At 54.9% G+C, this 23,222-nt stretch overlaps 1 protein-coding gene across 1 annotated transcript in view; it reads left to right on the top strand.

Moving 5' to 3' along the window:
• Nucleotides 1-16,969, top strand: part of Cacna1s (calcium voltage-gated channel subunit alpha1 S) — a 53,550-nt gene extending 36,581 nt beyond the window's left edge. Inside the window, exons 27-44 of the mRNA XM_051183206.1 lie at nucleotides 1,235-1,345; nucleotides 1,632-1,715; nucleotides 4,294-4,350; nucleotides 6,490-6,618; nucleotides 6,813-6,878; nucleotides 7,397-7,488; nucleotides 7,961-8,120; nucleotides 8,976-9,103; nucleotides 11,327-11,423; nucleotides 11,626-11,728; nucleotides 12,519-12,620; nucleotides 12,861-12,985; nucleotides 13,082-13,210; nucleotides 13,956-14,206; nucleotides 15,240-15,325; nucleotides 15,775-15,875; nucleotides 16,134-16,286; nucleotides 16,411-16,969. Of these exons, the coding sequence (XP_051039163.1) occupies nucleotides 1,235-1,345; nucleotides 1,632-1,715; nucleotides 4,294-4,350; nucleotides 6,490-6,618; nucleotides 6,813-6,878; nucleotides 7,397-7,488; nucleotides 7,961-8,120; nucleotides 8,976-9,103; nucleotides 11,327-11,423; nucleotides 11,626-11,728; nucleotides 12,519-12,620; nucleotides 12,861-12,985; nucleotides 13,082-13,210; nucleotides 13,956-14,206; nucleotides 15,240-15,325; nucleotides 15,775-15,875; nucleotides 16,134-16,286; nucleotides 16,411-16,680 (2,244 nt within the window). The 3' untranslated portion in view covers nucleotides 16,681-16,969. The remainder of the gene's footprint in view (nucleotides 1-1,234; nucleotides 1,346-1,631; nucleotides 1,716-4,293; nucleotides 4,351-6,489; nucleotides 6,619-6,812; nucleotides 6,879-7,396; nucleotides 7,489-7,960; nucleotides 8,121-8,975; nucleotides 9,104-11,326; nucleotides 11,424-11,625; nucleotides 11,729-12,518; nucleotides 12,621-12,860; nucleotides 12,986-13,081; nucleotides 13,211-13,955; nucleotides 14,207-15,239; nucleotides 15,326-15,774; nucleotides 15,876-16,133; nucleotides 16,287-16,410) is intronic.
• The last annotated feature ends 6,253 nt before the right edge of the window (nucleotides 16,970-23,222 follow it).

Below are 23,222 nucleotides of genomic sequence, written 5' to 3'. Positions count from 1 at the left end.
CCGAGAACGATAGGTTTAGGACTCACAAGGCAGGCGGCCCTCTTAGGAGAGGATCCACCTCTCATGGACCACATCATATCCGGTAGCATTACTGTTTAACTAAACATCCGGTCCCTTGAGTCCGTATATTACGAGACTTCACAGCTAGTCTCCCTACTCCTAGGAGCCCAAGACATGCTTAATATACACTAATTGCTTGCTTTTCACCTGACATCAGACACCTTACATGAAACACTTTAGGAGGGAGAGGTCATTTTTATTTTGGCTTGTGATTGGAGGGGGATGCAATACAGCCCATAATGATGAGGAAAGACATGGCGGTAGGCTGGCACGTGATGGTGGGAACCTTCCATCTCAACGGAACAGGAAACAGAGTCAGGGTGGGATGCGAGGCTTAGCTGTAAACCTCTAGGCCTACTTCCTCCCCGAGCACCAGAGTCTGGGGACCGCGTGTTCAAACACGCAAGCCTATAGGGCTGGTGGCTCACACTGAAACAATAGCACAATGGAGGGACCACACATTCCCTGTGGGTTCGAGGGGTCCCGGGAGGAGACTCACTGAGCTACAGGCCCTGGTCATGTAGAGGAATATAGTCTTTGGGGGACTGAGTCAGGCAGCAGGCAGCCATAGGCAACACCGGCAATCAGCAGACCCTTCTCACACACCTGGGAAGGTTCTGTAGAAGATGCCGGAATTTCATCAACTTTAAAAATAAAAAAAAAAAAGAGGGAGAGTCTCAGGTGGTCCAAACACGTGATCCCAAAAGCCAAGGCTGTTGACTGAAGGGTCTCTCCATCCCCATCAGTGGGGCAGCTGGTGTGTAGGATACAGGAAACTGGGCTGGCTTTGCGACCCACTCAACAGTGGTGATGTCGAACACGTCAGCCCTCTATCGTAATGACTGTGCCAAAAAAAACCCTGCCTAGCAGACTGCCAATTCTGGTCACCCAGGACCACCGTGTAAATGATGTCTGGCCTTGCAGCCCCGAGCCATACTTGGTGGGACCCTTGCCTGTTATGGAGTGGGATAGACATGAACGGTGCCCTTAAGATCTGGTAGAAGTCAGGGAATTACTAACCTCTCAGCTCTCTGAGATAAAGCAGGTGAGAAGTGGGTCCAAGGACAGACGGTAGGGGCTGCCCATAGAGCGGAGGGATCTGGGATTGCAATCTGAGGCTGCTAAAGTCTGCCCTCCCCTCCCCCTGCCCACCTCTCCCATGTTACCTCTTCAGCATTACAACCAGTCAGAACAGATGAATCACGTCTCAGACATTCTCAACGTGGCCTTCACCATCATCTTCACCCTGGAGATGGTCCTCAAGCTCATAGCATTCAAGCCCAGGGTGAGTGGCTGGGCCTCGGGGGACAGAGGAACAGCTGTGGCCTGAGAGGAGAGACTTTGATCTCCTTCTGCTGAAGGCCCTTCAACCTAGACTCCTGTTCCCAGGCTGCTCACAGACGCTGGGTACAACCTCAGCGGATCTGTTCACGTCCCCTGCCTCCCTTTCTGCTTCTGAAGCACGGGCCTCCAGAGAGGAACCCCGCCCTGCCCAGCACCTTGATGGGTGTCCCCCACTAACCACCACCCCTGCTGGCTGCCAGCAGCTCATCCATGACCTTCCTTCGCAGGGCTATTTTGGAGATCCCTGGAATGTGTTCGACTTCCTGATCGTCATCGGCAGCATCATTGATGTCATCCTGAGCGAGATCGACGTGAGTATGGGGTGGGCAGCGGCCTCACCGGGGTAGGGCTCTTGTTGGCTGCTCTGTAGATGTTTGTGGAGGGTCACAGGCTCGACACTTATCAAACACTTACTGAATATCCCTCCGCCTGCCTTGTGTGGCTCTGGGTGCCAGATGCACAGCAGGGGACAATAACTAAATCCATCCCGTGCTGGGATACATGGAGATAGATAAAGAAAGGAGGGTGCGGTCAAGAGCATTCTGGAACGGGAGATTTGACCAGTACAAAGGAGTGAGCCATGCAGCTATGGGAGAGGCTGCTGCAGCTGGGATAGGGAGGAACCGAGATCAAAAGCTGTCGGTGCATCTTGGGTTCTATTCTGAGAGCGTTAAGAGCTCTTCGGAAGGCGCAGACATGGTCAGACATTGGATCTGATGGCATCTGTGTGGCTGCTGTGCTTAACCTGGGCTAGGAGGGACCCAGGGACGGCAGCCAGGAGGAAATTGCAGCGGTCCTTACGCGGCAGAGGGCAGAGTAGGGTGTTGTCTGTAAGCATGGTGAAAGGCGGTCAACTTGGGGGTGTATTTTGAAGGCTGAGCAAAAGCAGAGGTTAGAAGAGGGGATCCAAAGATCAGAGGCGGAAAGCAAAAGACAGTGTCCTCCTGGGTTATCTGTCACAGGGCCACACTCTGGAGCCAGGCAAGGGCAGGGAAGCCAGGAGGACATTTGCCTGAGCCACTCACTCTAGCTGGGGAACTGGGGAGCCGGGGATACTACCCAAGGGTTACCTCACTCGAGGCAGGAGGGTCATCATAGGCAGAGCCTCTTTCTGAGCTTCCTATATCCTGGCCCAAAGCACCAAGCTGATGGGAAAGACAGACATCAACCCTGAAGATGCCTGAAAGGGGGCCCGGCTAAAAAAGCAGTCTGTGAGGAAGGGGCCCTGGGCTGAGCCTCCAACAGCTCAGCCCTGGGGGAAGTGGCACCTTCTGGGGACTTGGCCACCACACCAACTGTCTGTTGTAACGGGAGGATCCTGGGAACCCTGTTCACCTCATCACAAATGGTGACAGACAGCTCCATCTGCTCAGGGCTGGCAGGGGGTGGGCTCTGGGCAAAGGCAGAGAGAGAGGAAGGGAGAGATTGAGGGAGGGGAGAGAGGATGATGTGTAGTGTACGTGTGCTGTGTGCCTTCATGTTGTCATGCATGCTGTTGCCAGGGAAACGGCGCTCTGTTATCTGAGAGCCACACTTGCCACCAGCGCCCTGAAGAGGGAACTGGGAATGCCCCAGTTCACATGGCTACTTCTCAAAGTCTGAGGCCTGTGTGCTGGAGAACGCTCTCTTGGCTGTGGGGGTGTCATGGTCATACTTGGGTTTTCCCTGGCCAGGAATATGTGTTTGAGTCAGGTTAAGACCGGTTTGCATCCCTGACATACAAACCAGGGAAGGGCAGCCTCGCCTGTGGGTCAGAACTGCTGTGCCAGCCTACCCTGCCCTGCTAGCATGCACCTCCCAGGCGCCTTTAATCCCAGCACTCGGGAGGCAGAGGCAGCCCGATCTCTGTGAGTTCGAGGCCAGCCCGGTCTACAAGAGCGAGTTTCAGGACAGCCAAAGCTACAGAGAAACCCTGTCTCGAAAAACCAAAAATAAGTAAATAAATAAAGCGTAGCTGATGTCATTGAGGAGCTAGTTTCTAGTATTATTTGATTTCCGTTGCAATTCAAACGGCCACACATGGTAAGCGGCTACTGGTCAGACTATACACGTGACGAGCCGAGCTGTCATCTGGCTACACATGAGACTCTCGTGGTGTCCACTGAAACCAGGCCTGTCCCATAGTCACCGGCGTCACAGTTCCAGTGGGCTCCAGCAGTGACATATACCCACTATAATTCTCTAGAACCCTCAGGCAGCCAGGGTTGAGGCCAGAGATGCAGGGAGCCTGTGTGCTAGGACCACTCTACCTGCAGACACATGGATGCTCAGGGATTGCGTGTTTCACTAACCCAGGCTCTAAAGATGGGCGTCTCGTGATACGTGGCCAGGGAAAAGATAGCCACTCCCATATACCCAACCATTGAGGAGCCAGGCCGCTGAGATGTGAGCCTCGCTCCTGGTCCCAGTCCTGAGGCAAGGGACACCCGTGAGAGGAGTCTCCCCCAGCCCCTGGACGCTGGACCCCTGTGAGGGCATCAACCCTGGTTGCAGGGGATGAGGGGCGCCTATGTATAACTGTGAACAGGTGCTTCCCAGGATGTCCTCAGCAAGGACGCTCTCTGTACCACATAACCAGACCCAGCAAGGACCCAAGCCCTTGCCACCCACAGATGTACCTCAAAGATGAGACGGAGCCTGTCTGTCCAGCCTCCCCTCCCCTCTTATTCCCTTGCCTCATGGTTCCCACAGAGCTTTGTCCTCCTCCCCACTGCCCCGACTGCAGCCTCGGGAGGCGAGGCCTCCGTCCCCGCCCGCCCGCCCGTCTGTCTGTCTGTCTTCTTCTCTCTTTTAACTCTCCTGTGTCTGTCCTCTCTGACAGCTCTCTTCACCTCCCCTCCCATGTGCCTTTCCCCACTTTCCTTCCCCCCTCGTCTCTTTTCTCCACAGACTTTCCTGGCCTCCAGCGGGGGACTATATTGCCTGGGCGGAGGCTGCGGGAACGTTGTAATTTCAGGCCGCATGAGCCTGCTCTCCCTGCCCTGCAGCTTGCATGCTGAGCCGGCTGCATGGATCGCATGGGGTGCCCGCAGAAAGAATCCAGGGTTCCTTTCCCTAGAGCAGGCCCCGTGGGGGCTGGGGTTTGGGTAGAGGAGGGGCTCTGTGGTAGAGTACGCATGGATGGAGTGTCTACCTTGAGCCCGAGCAGAGGACTGAGGATCTTCCACACAGCTTCTCTATAGACGAGAGCACGGGACCTCCGCAACAGTGTAGCGGGCACAGGGGACAGGACCAAGGCCTGCACAGGGCAGCAGCCCAGCTTACAACACTGATGAGTAGGGTGGGGCAAGTAGGGGTGACCACACTGAGTGTGCGGCAAACAGCTCGCTGAGGCGACATTAAGGCCCCCAGACGTCAGCTCAGTGCCCGTTTACAGAGAGGAGAGGTGACAGGAACCCAGGCCTCCCTGCAGCCTCTGCCCAGAAGGAGTCCCTGCTCTGCTCCCAAGCACTGGCTTACTGCATAGCTTGGGCTCTACACCCATCCCTCTTGAGACACGTGGCCCCAGAGCCCCGCATCCCGGGATGGTCCAAGGCGATGACACAATGGAGATTGAAGTGGGGCTGGAACCCTCCCACTATGGAGATCTCACACTCACACACACACTCACGCACACACTCACACACTCACGCACACTCACACACACTCACGCACTCACGCACACTCACACACTCACACGCACACACTCACACACACTCACACACTCAGACACTCACGCACACTCACATACACACACTCACACACACTCACACACTCAGACACACAGACACACACACTCCACACTCACTCACATACACACACTCTCACACACACACACACTCACACACAGACACTCACGCACACTCACACACACACTCACACACTCAGACACTCACGCACACTCATGCACACTCACATACACACACTCTCACACACTCACACACACACTCGTGCACATTCACACACTCACATACACACTCTCACACACACTCACACACACTCACACACTCAGACACGCACACTCACGCACACTCACATACACACACTCTCACACACACTCACACACACTCACACACACTCACACACTCCACAACTCACTCACACACACAGACACACACTCACACACACACACAGACACTCACGCACACTCACACACACTCACATACACACACTCTCACACACACACTCACACACACTCACACACAGACACTCACGCACACACTCACACACAGACACTCACGCACACTCACGCACACTCACGCACACTCACATACACACACTCACGCACACTCACATACACACTCTCACGCACACTCACACACTCACGCACACTCACGCACACTCACGCACACTCACACACACACTCTCATACACACTCACATACACACACACTCACACACTTACACTCTCACACTCACACTCACGCACACAGACACTCACGCACACTCACATACACACACACTCACACACACACTCACGCGCACACACACTCACACACTCACACACTCACGCACACTCACATACACACACTCTCACACACTTACACTCTCACACTCACACTCACGCACACACTCACGCACATACTCACACACACACAGACACTCACGCACTCTCACACACACTCACACACACACTCACAGTCACACACACTCCACACACACACTCACACACACTAACATACTCACATACTCTCACACACACACTCACACAGTCACACACACTTACACACACACACTCATGCACATATACACTCATACATACTCGTTCACATACTCACACTCTCTCACAGTCACACACTCTCTCACACACTCACTCATACATATACACACACTCATACACATATACACTCATGTTCACATACTCACGCACACTTTCTCACACACACTTACACACACACTCACACACACTCATACACACTCGTTCACATACTCACTCTCTCACACACACATACTCATACACACACACTCCACACACACACACACACACACTGTCTCTCACACTCACACACACACAAAACACACGCGTGCGTGCTGCATTCCCTGCCTGCCCTGCCCCTTACCCCCAGTGCCATTCCCCAGACTGACCTCTGGGGCTGCTGCCCCACAGGACCCAGATGAGAGCGCCCGCATCTCCAGCGCCTTCTTCCGCCTGTTCCGGGTCATGAGACTGATCAAGTTGCTGAGCCGGGCAGAGGGCGTGCGCACCCTGCTCTGGACATTCATCAAGTCCTTCCAGGTGCAAGTGCCCAGCTCAAAGGCCAAGACCGGGGATCCAGGAAACCGACCCGGGGTGGCGCTAAGCCCACGGTGGGGTCCCCGGGGAGCAGAGCCAGGCAGGTCCCTGGTGAGGGAGGACAGGCTGCAGGGTCCTGTGGACTGCACAGCGGACAAATGAGGCTCTTCGCTGAGGCTCCACCCCCTTCCGCACAGGCCCTGCCCTACGTGGCTTTGCTCATAGTTATGCTGTTCTTCATCTACGCGGTCATCGGCATGCAGGTGAGGGGCGCACTGGCCCGGGACAGAGGATGAGAGGTAGCCAAGCTGAGTGTGCGTCCCTGGACCCAGAAAGGCCTAGCAAACATGTCCCTGGACACTGACCTGTCCCTGCCTCCCACATCCCAGCATCCAAGGGGGCGGGCCCCTAGAGGCAGAACTGAGCCCCAGACGCTCGGGTGTTATGAGCCAGAGACTCTCTAGCACCTGGTGCGCCTCCGGGCCCAGATCTGGTCTCTGAAGCTTAGTTGGAGGCCTTACCCCAGAACCCTTCTCCATGTCTTGACCATCTTAGTGCTTGCTGAGACAAACTGTCTACCAGCGCCCACCCCACACCCCTATCCCCGCCCCCCTCCCCGTTTGGGCTTGATAGGAAGAACGCTGCCCTGACCCAGAAAAGACTCCAGTGTGTATCTGTCTGGCTTCGCATCTGCCATGGCCTTAAGTGCAAGCGCTGGGGAGAAATAAGGGTGGGAGAGGACTGAAGAGACGCGTGTGCCCTGGTTCTCTGTGCTTCGCAGATGTTCGGGAAGATAGCCATGGTGGACGGCACGCAAATAAACCGGAACAACAACTTCCAGACTTTCCCTCAGGCTGTGCTGCTGCTCTTCAGGCAGGAGCTTTGCTGGGTTCCCCTCTGCACTCGGGCAGCCCTGGTCCCACGCAGGCCCTGCACTGGAGGGGTGCCCCTCCCCCTTCACGCCCCGTTGGCGGCGCTGAGCTCCTCCTGAGTGGAGTGCCGCCTATTTCGCCGCTCTGAAGCGGAGTTCAGGGGTCAAATGTCCCTCCCGAAAAGTGACGAGGTCTCGGTGACCCTTGACATCGATCTATAACGCTCACCCCCCCCCCCGCTGTGGATGTAGCCATATGTAAAGGCCACCCCACGCCAAGAAAGGTCTTCTGTACTCTAGACCCGTATAAAGGTGGTGGTGGGGGGGCTGCAGTGAGGAGGGGACGCCGTGGCCCGGCTTACCGCGATCCCACCGACCTCTGGGAAGCAGCCCAGTTCTGTTCATGCCTCCTGGCTAATGTTCCCAAGGCCCAAGCAGACGCACAGAGGACGACAGTGTCTTTCCTCTGTCCAGGTGTGCCACAGGAGAAGCCTGGCAAGAGATCCTGCTGGCCTGTAGCTACGGGAAGCTGTGTGACTCAGAGTCCGACTACGCCCCCGGTGAGGAGTACACGTGTGGCACCAACTTCGCCTACTACTATTTTATCAGCTTCTACATGCTCTGCGCCTTCCTGGTGAGAAAGGAAGTGTGCAGGCTCCTGCCAAGGCGGGGCTTGAGGGGTGAGGGGGCGTGGAACCTACATAAGACGTCTTAGGAACACGGCTCTCCCCTGTTCTGATCCTTCGGGGTATATCTTTGTTTAGTGAGATTTTCTTTCTTGCTTCAAGCAGACTGCAGGACGCTTGCTCTGTGTGTATGGTGTGGTTGCTGTATGTACTATACACGTTACGCACATAGTTTGCCATCTAGAGGGCCGTGACGAGGCCAGTTCTCAACAGGTAGAAGCTTGTGGTAGTGACCTTTAGCCCTAACCATTCCCCGCCACAGAAAGATGCTGTGTTACAAGACGACGGACACCCTGGAAATGTGTCAAGAGGGTCTGGTTAGGGTCAGAAACGGCATGAAGTCACTTGGGGGTGGCGTCCACTTACCCGCCTCGTGGCTAGTGTTCCATTTTCTCCCTGTACTCACCCCAAACCTTTGAGTGTCTAATGCTTACCAGGCACAGGGCCGGGGGAGGGGTAGAAACATGAATTAGACCTAGCCCTGGCCCTGATGCAGTGAGTGTGTGTGTGTGTGTGTGTGTGTGTGTGTGTGTGTGTGTGTACACGCCCGAGAACTCGACTCCCAGGGTAGACAGGAAAGGGCTGGCTGGGCAGGAGGGCATGAGCCAGGCTCAGAAGAGGCAGACTGGCTCCCAGAGGCGAGAACAGCTCCCCAGGAGGTGCCCTGCCCTGGTTTTAGTGAATTGTCACCAGTGCCCCGGCAGAGCACACTGTGGGCAGGGACAGAAGTCAGCCTTGCTTGCATGCGGGATGTGGATTCTGCTGGGGGCTGTAATGAGGAAGGAGCCCTTGTCCTTTTGCAGATCATCAACCTCTTTGTGGCTGTCATCATGGACAACTTTGACTACCTCACAAGGGACTGGTCCATCCTGGGCCCCCACCACCTGGATGAGTTCAAGGCCATCTGGGCCGAGTATGACCCCGAGGCTAAGTGAGTCTTTGTGGGCAGTGCTGCGTGCTCGCCGAACGGCCCACCCTTCCATCTTAGTGTTCCCTCGGGAGTCTCTGTTCCCCCCTAATCCACCCAAGGGTCCATGGGGGATCAGCACGTCTCCGAGTCAGAGGGGTTCCCTCAGAGGAGAGACACTCCGACTCTGAGGACACGCTGCTCACCAAGCTTCTAGTCGGACACTTAGTACTCGGAAGTGAGGAGTGGCTCCTCACTGTGGGCTCTGCTCACTGGCCATATTGATTGAGTACAATGCAGAGGCCCAGGCCCCACTCAGACTGTGTGAGTTAGGGTCTTCATTGCCGTGAGCCTGTGTCAGGGCCATGTGCGTGAACTTTAAAGCTTCGGTGGGGGAGGGGGTTTCCTCTCTTGCTTCTCTTCATAGACGAGGTAGGAAGATCACATTTGCTAAACTTTTCCCAGTCATCAGGTCTAAATGCTACTTGTATTGGCTCATCCGATCCTTCCGAAAATCTAAGGCACAGGTCCTCTGGTCCCTCTGGTCATTGCAGTCTCACAAATGAGTAAATTGAGGTGCGGAGAAATTAAATGATGGCACCAAAACTCGAGGCGGGTCTGTCCAGAGCCCTTGGCAACTGCACTCTGAAATGCTTCCAATGGGAACATTAAAAACTAGTGGCGGGGTGGGGGGGCTGGAGAGATGGTTCAGAGGTTAGGAGCACTGGCTGCTCCTCCAGAGGACCCCATGTCAAATGACCACAGCTGCCCGTAACTGTAGCTCCAAGAGCTGGATCAATCACTCTCTTCTGACCTCCATGGGTACCTGCACACACATAGTCAGAAAGACAGACAGACAGACACTTTTTTAATCTAATTGCTCCTATCACTAACTTGAGCTGGGAGCTGGGATATGGCTCAGTGATAGATACTTGCCTGTCATGTGAAAGACCCTGGACTCAATGTAAAGTATCAATTACTGTGTGCGCACACACACACACACATCTAGGATACAGATAGAGTGGGGGTCTCTGCGAACACCATAGCCAATAAAGTAATGATCTGTATGAGACAAAAAGGAAATCCATTCCAACACAACTCAGTGCTGGTATTGGTTCTAACTTTAGAGCCTGACACAGGCAGTTTATTTTAGCCATATTTAAATACAGTACAATTTGGAGAGAGAAAAGAAAAAAGAAAAAAAAAAAGTTTCCTACTGTGACACAATCCCATGTGCACTGGGAGACATAATTACATCAGAGCTGTTCTCAAAGGACATGCCACTTCTCCCACAAAGACGGGTTCTATAGACGGGCTGCATGTGCTATCTTAAGGGCCTAGGGGAGGGATCTGGGCAAGTCATACAGATAGCACAGAGGTCACCTAGGTTAATGCCCACATCTGGTCCTGCTTGTGGGAGTTTGGGGGGGGCAGGTGTGGCCTGGCCTTACAGGTAGCCCAAGGGTTACCTAGGTTATTAGCCAGCTCCGTTCCCAGCCTCCTGGGCAGAAAACAGGCCATACATCTTTTTCTTTGATAAAACAACCCTGTGCGTTTAATATTCCCGGTTCTCGTGGTGCTTATCTGTGAGCACAAGAACCCCTGAGCTCCCTACAAGACAGAAAGGTCTCATTTCTTTCACAGCCAGCGCTAAGGACCAGGCTGTCAGGGCAACACTCGGCTACTGCCCGTGACGCATTCGCCTGACCTTCCCGGTTGCTCTGTTTGAGTCTATTTCCGAGGTCACGGTTGCACTGTTGATGTGTTCCCAGCTCTGGAGGGGTCTCTGAAGTGGGATGCCACGCCCTTGATTTATTAATAAACCCCAGACGCCCCCCACCCCGCCACCTTCGCAGCTTGACCAAAACCTAAAGGAAGGTCTTAGCGGGAAGGAAGTGAAATCCAGATCCCCTGTGCTAGAGGACGACTAACTCCCTGAAAGAAAGCGTGTATCCGCCCCACATGGAGAGCCCCGCTCCGTGGTGGGCAACCCTGAACCTCCTCTCTTCTGTTGAACAGCTTTGAGGGGGCATCTGAGAAGAGTGGGGGGGGGATATGATCAAAACACGTTGTGTGCAGTTTACAAATACTTACTAAAATATATTTAAACCAATATACCAGGCTACTGGGCCTTTTAAGACTAGGCAATAGTCCTGGGCTCTGGCTTCCTTCCCTCTTTCCCACTGAGTAGAGAGGAGGGCTGTGGGTCACAGCCCTGGGCACACTGGTCTATGTGTCTCCCCACAGGGGCAGAATCAAGCACCTGGATGTGGTTACCTTGCTAAGGAGGATCCAGCCCCCTCTGGGCTTCGGAAAGTTCTGCCCACACAGGGTAGCATGTAAGGTAAAAGAAATAAAACACAAAAAACCTGTGAGGCTAAGCAGCTGTGGCTTGGGGAAGGAGGAGCAACAGACGCTGTGGGTCTGGATGGCTAGGGAGAGCCTGACAGGAGGCATTTTGCAGCACTGACCTCCTGGGCTAGCTAGTGTCAGCCAGGTGACCCGCTGAGCGGCCCCGGGTCCCAGCGCTACCTCTCCCCCGACAGAGGCTGGTGGGCATGAACATGCCGCTGAACAGCGATGGCACCGTCACCTTCAACGCCACACTCTTCGCCCTGGTACGCACAGCCCTCAAGATAAAGACGGAAGGTGAGAGACCCCTCGCGGATGCGGATGCCCCCTTTCTCTTAGAGATTCTGAGGCAGGTTCCCGGGAAATGTGGCCAGAAGCAGAGGGAAGCCAGGCCGCAGTCTCCAGCCACTCATGCCCTGCAGGTCTTTGTAGGATTCATGCCCTGCTTTGGAGGGAGCCTGAGAAGGTTCTGTTCCATAATCCTCAGCTGTGTCAGGGCCAAGGCCGGAAGGTGCTCACTCAGGCCTGGGTGCCCCTGAGTGGCTCTGAGTGTGACAGGGGTAGGACCCAGGACTGGGCAGGTATGAGAACCCACACTTGACTCCGCTAACCCCGGAGGCCCCTAAACCAGCAATACAGACATGGGGGTGGGGGGAGTGAGGTTGAGGCGGGGTTCCGGAGCCTTTGGGGCCGCGCCCCTATCTTGGCCAATGAAGTCTGAGGCAGCCACGGGCAGACAAGCAGAGGGAAGCCAGGACTCAAGAAGGACCCAGATAGAGCAGCAAGACACCTGGTTGCGGACCGTGGGACAGACTGGAGTATGTAAGGACTTGATGTTTTAATAGAGGCAAGGGAGCCGGTGGCCTACAATTAACCATTGCGGTCACTGTGAGCCGAGAGCTCAGGGGATTCAGTACAGGACCCAGGGGTTGGGCTGCCCCTGACCTCATCCCGTCGTCGCCAGGCTGGAGTACAGCAGCTACCACAAAAGAACACTGAGCCGCCGGTGTGGGCAGAACCGGCAGCTCACGCGAGGCTGTGTCAGTGTGGTCACTTTAGGGCCACCCGTACCTTTCTCCTGCCCCAGGCAACTTCGAACAGGCTAACGAGGAGCTGAGAGCCATCATCAAAAAGATCTGGAAGAGAACTAGCATGAAGCTCCTGGACCAAGTTATCCCTCCAATAGGAGGTGGGTGCTGAGTCTAGGCTGGGAACGGTGGAGAAGCTTCCTCAGGGAGTCCCTCAGCAATCCGACATCTAGGTACTACTCATACCCGTAGGCAGAGGCCATGGGCATCCATCCGCCAGGGCCCGTTCACCACCTCAGCAGGATAGACGGAGAGCCTGAGCCTGCTGCCTCCCCCAGCCCGTGTTCCGAATCCAGCGAGACTCCCACCGGCCTTCACCACCTCCCTTTCTCTGTCCACAGATGATGAGGTGACAGTGGGTAAGTTCTATGCCACATTCCTCATCCAAGAACACTTCCGGAAGTTCATGAAACGCCAGGAGGAGTATTATGGGTATCGGCCCAAAAAGGACACGGTTCAGATTCAGGTAAAGCCCAACCTGGATGGGTTCCAAGGGTCGCCGCTGCGTTTCTGGTCTCCACTCCTGGGCTGTAGGGTCACAGGGTCACTTTGCCATCTCCAGGCTGGATTGCGGACCATAGAGGAAGAGGCGGCTCCTGAGATCCACCGCGCCATCTCAGGAGACCTGACGGCAGAGGAGGAACTGGAGAGAGCCATGGTTGAGGCTGCCATGGAGGAGGGGATATTCCGGGTGAGTGAGGGCCATGACACACTTCTGAGGGACCAGACATGGTAGGCAGCCATAGAGAGAAGGGTCTGGAAGCCAGGCTGCACTGATTGTGGAGGCTCAAGACACCACCTACGCCTTGCCACTCAAATCTTTCGGGACTCGGAATCTACCAGCCAAAGTATTAAATATGATACACCCTTTCCTACATTGTCCACAAACCCTAACTAATTCCACCTCCTGAGGATCCGTTTCCACTCAGGCTAGTCCCTGATTCTTAGTTCTGTGGAGAGCTGTAACCTATTGGGTCTTGGCGACTCTTCTTGGACAGCCCATTAAACTCCATTGGGTTTTCACGAATGGTGTCCCAAAGGCATGGCGATGCCCCATGTCACTTGACTAGAGGGGACCTGGAGTTCGGCAGACTCGCAATTCAGCGTGCCGTGTGTGCGTGTGTGCGTGTGTGTGTGTGTGTGTGTGTGTGTGTGTGTGTGAATGTGTGTTACTTATATGGTTCCTTAGGTGTGTCCTGTCTGTCCATCAAATTTAGACCTTGCTGTGGGTGGGGACTATGTTCCAGCATCACCTTCTGGGCTGTTCTCTTCTGGCCTCTTATAGTTTCATCTTCCAACCCCATTGCTTGCTTTCTCCTAACACCATCATCCCAGGGTGACAGCCCCCCCTCCCCCCGCCCCCGCCACCCCGATGAACCCCGTATTCTCACGCCCAGTCGCTGCTTTCAGTATTCCTACTCTCCCCTTGCTTCTAGAGGACCGGAGGCTTGTTTGGTCAAGTGGACAACTTCCTGGAAAGGACCAACTCCCTGCCCCCTGTCATGGCCAACCAAAGACCCCTCCAATTTGCTGAGATAGAGATGGAGGAGCTAGAGTCGCCTGTCTTCTTGGAGGACTTCCCTCACAACCCAGGCGCCCACCCTCTCGCTCGGGCCAACACCAACAATGCCAATGCCAACGTTGCCTGTGGCAACAGCCACCATAGAAACAGCCCGGTGTTTTCCAGGTAACGGTGCTCACTTCACTTCCAACTGTGAGCGTACGAATTCTGAGCCGGGCTTGAGAGGGGAGGAGACACCGTGAAGTTTGCAGAATGTCCTTTGCTGCTGGGTGCCCTTGGGGACCGCTCTGCACCCCTAACACAAGAGGCAAACCTGGACCGAAGGGCGTCTTTGGCCAGCAGGGGGCAGCCTCTTGTCAGCGTTGGCCACCTACGTGAGCCAGCGCTGGTTCTCAGTAGGGAGGCAGGCCCTGCAATGTTTTGGTCACATAGGAATGTTTAAGAAAGGGCTTTCCAGCAGCAGCACATGCTGTGGGAAATTCTGGATGATGTCAGTTGGGTAGTTCCCTTTTCACTAATCCTGGGCTGCGCTGTGATGTAAGTGTCACAAAATACAATCAGAGGGGAGCAGAGTCCCTTAGCCATCATACCACAGGGACTGGGTTCCCGCTGGGGCTTCTGCTCTCGACGGGCCAGCTGGGTGGCCTTCTCTTTGGGCAGAGCAGGGCAGACACCAACGGAACAGCTACTTCCCCTCTCAGGAATGCCCACACCTCACTCTAGTCCAAAGAATACAGCCCTGAATGTTTGAAGGGTCCCCATGCCTTTGGGTCACCACTGTGCTAGGTAGTGTGGGACACAGAAGAACCCAACCTGGGCTCTGCTGTTGGGCTGTATGTCCTGTGGTATGATGGGGACCATCTAGGACCAATGAGTACAGAAGGGTTACTGACGACCGAGGGCTGGCCCAGAACAAGATACCGGGAGCTTTCAGAGTGGCCAGCTGTCTATGTGGGTCAGGGCTTGCCGGGTGAGCCGAGCCCGTGTGTGGTCAGGGTTGAGAACTGGCGTCCTGCGAGCGATGGATGAAGCAATGCAGATGGTAAGGAGGGCAGAGGAGCAGGAGCAGGAGTGGGGGCAGCCATAAGAGTCAAGGGCGGATAGAGTCTAGCACTGGCAGACTCAGCCCCTGGCCTCTGCCAGGGCAGTCACTGGTGCCTCCGTGAGTGGGCTACAGCCTCCACTGCCTGTGTTTCAGCATCCGCTATGAAAGGGAGTCCCCGGAAGAGACAGACACACCTGCTGCCCGAGGACCCTTCAGTCAGCCCTGCAGGGGCTCTTCTGGTCAGTCTCTTCTGGGACTAAGAAGCTGGGCCTTCCCCTGGAGTGGGGGGTTGAGGGTGCCCCCTCTTTCCTTACGACGGGGGGGGAGCCACCCAGAGCCTTTATGATGGGACAGGCGCTAGCCAAGCCCGGAAGTGGGAGCGTCCTTGGCAGCCTGAGGAAGGCTCCAGAATGCTGGAGTACTTCCTTGCTGTCCAGCACACGCTAGCACGCACGCACACAGCCCCCGTGAAGAAAGCACTTGCTGGGAAGTCTGGCCCTCAGCCTCTCCCAGACCCTGAGGTCAAAGCGCCAGGCAAGGGGAGCCAGTTTTGCCCGACCTGGAGTTGGTTAGGCTTCCACATGTGTCTACCCTCTCCACCACCTTCTGAAGCTGACCAAGAGAGGCTCTGACCACATGGCCATCGGGAGTCAGCAGCCCCATTGCCCTTGTCTGGCCTTGCCCACAGGACCTCCAAGCAAATCCCATGTGAGCAGACCGAACGGACGGATAGGACGGATGCCGCAGAGAGAGATGCCTGGAGGCCAGGTGTCTCCTTCCCCATGCCAGGTAACAAAGGCGAAGGCCTGGGAGGAAGTGCCACATAGCGCCTGGCCGGGCGCTAGCAGTGTGGCTCTGGCAGGGGAAGGGCCTTGGAGGTAGCTGTCCTTCCATCACAGAAGGACCCTGTGCCCCCGCGTCCTCCCCAGTCTGTGGGTGTTGATTGAGACTTCCTTGGATGAGCTGTGGGGTCCACGGTGTCAGCTGGCTCTAGTGTATCTGTTTGGGGCGGGGGTGGGGATCTTTGCTTTCGTGTGTTTGGAATAGCTCCTCCAGGCAGAGCCTCCTGTGCAGGAGGAGACTAAGGGCTCCATGCCAAGATCTCTGGGAACACCCTACAGTGGGAACTCTGGGGAGAGCGTTCCCAGGAACTCCGCTCACAGGTGCACGGCTCCAGCTACAACCTTCCTGATCCAGGAGGTGAGGTTGGGGCTGGGAAGCGGGCCACACAGCAAGGCCTCTGTGAGGGTCTGTCATGGGGAGAGGGTGGGGCCAACAGGCCATTCTCCTGGAAGACCCACCCAACCTCCTCTCCTCCCTGCAGGCTCTGGTTCGAGGAGGACTAGACTCCTTAGCAGCAGACGCGAGCTTCGTCATAGCAACAGGCCAGGCCCTGGCGGATGCCTGCCAGATGGAGCCAGAGGAGGTGGAGGTGGCAGCAGCTGAGCTACTTAAACAAGAGTCATCACCAGAGGGGGGCCACGCCCCGGGAGGCTCGAGCCTCCATTCCGCCTTGGGCAGCCTGGACCAGCACCAGTGTCCCTGCTCCCAGAAGATACTTACCCGTCCCAGGTGTGAGGCCCACGCAGAATGACCAACGGCCAGAAGGCGCTGGAATGGAGGAGGACTAGCCCAGCCCAGCAGCCTCCCTGCCCCCCCCCAGTGGCCAGCTTCGTGAACTGGGCAGCAGTGGTCAGGAACCATGTCAACCAGGCAGGAGGCCACAGATGGGCAGGGTGGGCCCTTCTCCTCACCAGCTAGAAGCAGGTCTTGGCAGAGCTTCTGACGTCCTTCACAAAGCCTCGTCAGTGCCAGGGTCTGTCTGTCACAAAGCTACTCCAACCAGCTGGACATTAAAGTCTCCAGGCCTGACACTGGCACCTGGCTGGTCGAGGTTTTGTTTTGTTTTTATAAGAACGTTTTGGAGTCCTTCTACCCTCTTCCCTAGAGGGCCTGGGCCTTGCAGAAGAGCACCAGGCCCTCCTCTTCACTTGCCCTCTGATGGCATCAGAAGCGATGCCACGCCCTGGTCACACCTCTTTTTTTTTTTTTTTTTTTTTTTTTTTTTTTTTTTTTTTTTTTTGAAGCTGTGACCCTGTGACTTTGGCCAGAGTTCACTGCCGGTCTTGCTCGGCCGCAGTGGTTTATGGCCGCGGTTGTCACAGACTTGTCTCCATGCTCTTATTCCATACTACTCAACAATAACTACTATCTACCGAGCAAATGCCTCATGGGCACCCTTTCCAGCCACCGTCTCCTGCCAAGGGTTCCCACGTGTTTACCAGGCACTTCCACACAAAAGGCACTCGATTCTCACCGTAGTCACATTCAAGGTGAGGGATGGGAAGCTAGCAAGGTAACAAGGCATGCCTGTAGTGTGTCCCTAAAGCAAGGCAAGGCCTTTTAGTACCTTTTCCCCTCCACAGGACGCTCTGTCCTTCCCCCATTCCTCCGCGAAGTGTGTGCCAAGTGCCATGGCCGTTGGTGTGGCTAACAATGCTGGCTTGCTGCGTAGCCTCCTGGTGAACACCCCCAGTGGACCTCTGAGTTTCTGGGGTCTGCCCGAAGACACACATAGCACGGGGCAGAGGTGACACCTGGTGACCTGTGCATCCGGGCCCTAGCCCCAGCTAGGCCCCAAAGCCTCCTGATGCCGTCAGTCCAGCAGTTTCAAACCCCTGCCCCCACTTTCAAAGCTCAGCACCAATAGCTTGCCTTGTCCACCTCGCAGACAAACAGAAGCTACCAGAAGGCCCTCTGCTCGCCTCCTCTAACCATACTATCTTCCCACCCCCTTTCTTCTTGACCTAATAAAAGCTTGAGTCCTTGCTCCAGGCAAATCCCTCCTCCATCCCAGCCACTCCAGCCTCTCCCTGTCTCTGCTCTGGGTCCTGTTTGAGCCTTCTTCCAAGTGTGGCTTAGGCCTACCAGACACCATCCTCTTGTGAGTGAGGCTCCTGCTCACCCAAAAGAGGCCATGCTTACCTCTGAGCTCCATCGCGCCTCTGTCTGGAATCTTCCTGAACATTCTACCTCACGGCTAACCATCCCTCAAACCCCTGTTTTGCTGTCCTAATTCCCCTGGACACTGCCAAGCTGTTTATAACCTGGCTCCCAAGTATAGACAGACAACCATCTTCGCTTTCCAGAAAGGGAGTGCAGCCCTGCATCTTACCCCAGCCAGGTGCTAAGTTCTTAGCTACCCCTCTAATGCCTAGTATTCACTGGGGGTCCAAAAGCTGCTTGTCAAATCAGTGTTACAGGGCCAGACAGCCCTCCTGCCCGGCCCCGGTGGCCGCCTGGCCTACCCGGGGCGAGGGGGTTTGTTTACCTGGCCCTTTAATCCCGCCTGGGGGGGCGGTTCCTTGGTTCAACCTGGCCGGGTCCGAACAGCCAGGGCTTCCGTCAAAGTCAGTGTTACAAACGAGCCAAAAAAAAAAAAAAAAAAAAAATTTTTTTCCCCAAAGGGGCCCGGCTGTTTTCTACACCCCCCCCCCCAGGCGGGGGGAGCTCCTGTCCCCTTACGGCCTGCCCCTGCGTCTGTGGGTGGGTACATACTGAAGTGATTCTCTTGCCTGACCCCCAGGGGGTTCTTTCCCCCGGGCGGGCGCTGGGTTCTTCCCGGCACATAGGACACACAGAATGCTAACTGTATACCAGGTCGTGTCTCAATAGTTTTGCTTATGTATTCACATATTTAGTCTTCTTAGCAATTAAAAAAGAGAGAGAGATCATTGTCTCCATTGTGCAACTCTGACTCAGGGAGGCACCTTCCCTACGCCGGTGCACCTAACAAGAAGGCCACAAAGGAAGCTAAACCTAGCAAGTCCGGCATCATACTCCACTTTCTTAACTGGTGCACTCTCTGTCAGATCTATGCTGTCCTCCTAGCCTGACTACCGGGGTACAAGTGTACACTTGGGCTCTGAGAAGTTAATTGTTCTTGAAAAGTTCAAGCATTTCCTACGCAACACACACAACGCTCAATTCATCACGTGCAGGGCCCAGTTTCCAACAGGACAGCCGGACTGCTCAAATAAAGCCCATGGTGGCAAAAGGGAGCTGGGGAGGGGGTTGCAGAGGAGACAGATGTTCCCGGTGGGGTAGGTCACTGGGAGGCACCAGTATCTGCCAGGCCTCTCTGTCTCTGCTCCTGACAATTCTACGCGGATTTGGAACCCAGCTGCTGGGTGGGACAGGAGTGCCATTGGAAAAAGGGGTGGGCACAAGATGAACACAAAAACTGTAGAGGAGGAGAGCCTCTTCCATCTGGAGGATGCAAAGCCCGGGTGGAGCATCCCTGGAAAGGCCAGAAAGAGCGCATGCAGGTCCCAGCCCACTAAGCCAGGAGAATGCTCGGCTCTGGCCCTGGGGCTTCATAGGGCCACGCTCTGTACAGGGCGGTCCTTTCAGGGTTTATTTATTGTGGTGCTAGGGGTTGAATCCGGGGCCTGGTACATGCCACCACTGAGCCACATGCCACATTACCTGGCACTTGTAAAAGTTAGAGGAATGCTCTAACATTGAAGTTGTTAGAGCAACCTTGGGATCCAGAATACTCGGGATCCCTGACTGCTATGCCCCGGGAATTCACATTGCCCTGTGAGTCTATTCCTGCTCAACCTTAGGGTATAGACGTAACTGTGTAACCATGACCAGAGCACCGTGGGGAGGAGAGGGTTTCCTTGGCTTCTGCTTTCAGATCACTTCCAAACATCATTAGTGGTAGCTGGGACAGGAACTCAGATGGGGCAGGAGCCTGCAGGCAGCAGCTGAGGCTGCTTACTGGCCCTTGGTAGTAAGAACTCATTTTGGTTCTATCGGCTGCTGTGTGTGAGGCCCACATCTCGAGGGAGCTGACTTGAAGGGGACAACCCTGAGCTTTTAGGGAATGCTGAGCGGTGGTGGCCTCCTCTTCAGAGCCAGGTGAGCTCACTTGCAGGCCCTTCCAGCTCTCTTGACCATCTTGGGTGGGCGTTGGGCTGACTCCTGCTTTGCTTCACACCAGTGTGGGAGATCTGACTTCTACACACACACACACACACACACACACACACACACACACACCCCCCACCCCCCACCCCCTGGTTTTCAGAGACTGGTCCCTGCTCTCCTGGCGTCTCTTGCCTGGGGGGGCTGACAGCTCAAGGATGCTAGATGACAGCCTCTCGCCACACCACTCTTGTTCCTGGCCTTTGTCCTGAAGCTGTTCACACCTGTTCTGATCACCCAAAATGGCCTGGGCGAGAGCTCACCAAGATGGGTATCCTCTGCAACGCAAGCATTCTGGTTGTTTCGTTTTGATGATCTCATTTTTGAGGCAAGGTCTGGCTATGTGGCACTTCCCGGTCTCCTGAGAGCTGGGATCACAAGCTTGTTCCTGGTTCAGTCTCCTCTACACGAGGGCAAAGACACACTCAGACGGACAACAGGGGCATGGATGTTAGGAAGACCTGCCCCCGGCACCCACCTCTCCTCTTGACTAGCACAAGGGACCCACATCAGCCCGGGAGGTGGAAGCCGGGACAGAGGATGGCCCCTTCCTCTGGGCCTTTTCTTTGTTTTATTTTTAGAGACGGGATTTCTCTGTGTGTAGCCCCGTCTGTCCTGGAACTCACTCTGTAGACCAGGCTGGCCTTGAACTCACAGATCTGCCTGCCCTTGCCTCCTGGGTGCTGGGATTAAAAGCATGTGCCACCACCACCACCTGGCCCTCTGGGCTTGTTCTAATTTGGGTTTTGACTTAAAGCCTTTGCTCCACCCAGTCTGAGCCTTCCGTTTGGGTCCTCCAACTTTGGAGATTACAGAGAGGAGAGAAAAAAGAAAAAGGTCTTTTCGTACTTCTCTGCACCCTCCCTTGACCTTGCTGACACTCTGCTTACGGCAATGTGTCTCTGTGCACTGGGCCAAGTTTCAGAAAACACAGAGCTAAGGAAGGACACAGGCAAACTTTTAAAGAGTGCTGTCACCTCAGGCCAACAGACTGCCAGTCAAAAGGGCCTTTGAACTGTCCCTACAATGGCCGATGAGACCCAGCATATACTGCCTAGGGACTGGCCTCCACCGCCGTCCAGGAACACCCTCAGGCTGGCCCTGTTTCTGGAAAGCTGACACCTTCAAGGTTAACCTAGAGTGTAAAGTGTTAAGTGCTAGCCATTTGCTGGGTGGGGCCTGACCCAGACTCTGTCTACTAGAGCCAAGGAAATGATGTGTCCAGGGACACAGGCAATCAATAACTCAAGGACCAGAGTGGCCTTTGCAGGCCTCCCTCATCAGAGGGGAAACAAGCCGTCAACAGAGGAGGGGCTGGTTCCCCTGGAGACCCATCCCGGAAGCTTGCTGCCTCACCGGGCTCGCCCCGACTGGTCTCCTGAAGATCTTCTTGCCCCCTCTCTGCAGTTTTTATTCCCTGTCATGGGCGGGGAGGGGGTCTCTGAGTTCCTATCCCATGTAGTACAGTGGAGAGAGGGCTGCCTCTATGACCCCAGATAAGTCGTAAGTCAGTCTGCCCCTCTGTGCAAAGAGGAAATTGGAGTAAGCTGCCTTTGAAAAACAGCTACATTGGGCTGGAGAGACGGCTCCGTGGGCAAAGTGCTCAGATAAGCATAAAGGCTTGAGGTTGGACTCCCAGCACCCACGTAAGAAGCCCCGAGCTGTAGGACACGCAGGTAATCCCAGCTTTTGGGGACGGGGTGGGAAGGTTGGATGGTGGAAATGGGGTGGATCCCTGTGATCTCAGTTCAGTGAGAGACTGTCTCAGAAAGGGCGTCCAGCAATTAAGATACCAGATGACGACCTTTGACCTCCACACACAAAGCAGGCTTGTTGAGATTAAAATTAGCCGAGAGTAAACTGCACATATCCAGCACATACAACAACAGTTGGCTTCGCCTTGAGAAATGCACACACCCGTCAGACAGATCAGCTTTACCTTACCACCCCAGAAGACGTTCTCTATGTCCCTCTTGACCGTTACATGCCCATCTACTGCCCCTGCATGCCTCCTTCTGCCAGGGAAGCATGGACGCTTCAGGTTCACTATGTTTTCTAGGACGCTCCTATCAGTGGGATCACACAGCGTGTGCTGTTTGGTTATTTCTTTCACAGAGTACCACAGCGAGACTCGTCTTTTCTGCCTCAATCCGGTCTGTAGCCCATCCCCCCTTTTCATTGCTGAATAGGATCGCATGTGAAAACGCCTATTTCCATACACATTCCTTGCTGGCGGGCATTTGTGCCTTTAGCAAAAGCTGTTGTGATCACTCCCACACACACCCAAAGCTGATGAGCTCCTCGAGGGCTCTGCTCACTTCCTTAGCTCATTGGCTGTCAAGGGTGGGTCTAGCCTTTTCCTTCATGGCAGTTCAACACAATATGAACTCACCGTCATCGTCTTGCTTGGGTCTGAACCCTGTCTGTGAGTTACGTCATAGCCTTACTGGTTTGTTTTGTGGGGATGATTATTTCTCCTTCCTAGGGTGTGAGCACTGAAGCCGAAACCTTTACCACATGCTCTGCAAAACACTCAGAAATGGGAGCTGTTATTATCTTGCTTTTGCCTCTGAGATCTTTATGCTCTAGAACGGGTTTGTCCTATATTTCTGGGCAGCTACTGTAGCCGTCGGTAGCACCTCCATCTTACTGAGGAGGAACTAAGTCCCAAAGGAATGATTGACCTGAACAGGGCCAACCTTTGAGCTAGAGATGAATACAGACATGTCCTGAAACCCAGCCTGGGGACTGTTCCTACTGACATGGCAGGCAGAGGCAGAGGAAGGCCCTTGGAGTTTTCCAGTGACTTCTCAGGGTGGTTCCTGAACTCCTGGGGAGCAGAACAGCATAGCCAATGTAGCTATGGGACCCAAAGGGGTTAATATGTAGCCATACATTTCTTTAGTCAACACAACCCGGTGACCAAGGACCCTGCTCAAATCTCAGTCAAATCAGGACGAATGGACATAGATGGTAGAAGATTTCTGCCTTCCATCTGCCTTTAAGTAGCCCAGGTTTCTACCTGTGTGTGGGCCAGGCCCTGGAAACCACTTGGCCCTTTGGCATCTTTCAGATGGGGGCTCTGCAGCCTCTGCTTTTACCAACAGCGTCTGAGCAGGTCAGGCTCTGCCGGGACCGCACATA

The sequence above is a fragment of the Phodopus roborovskii genome, unplaced genomic scaffold (assembly GCF_943737965.1).
Source record: "Phodopus roborovskii unplaced genomic scaffold, PHOROB, whole genome shotgun sequence".
In the NCBI taxonomy this organism is placed as follows: Eukaryota; Metazoa; Chordata; class Mammalia; order Rodentia; family Cricetidae; genus Phodopus; species Phodopus roborovskii.
This window is presented reverse-complemented; position numbering and strand designations above follow the sequence as displayed.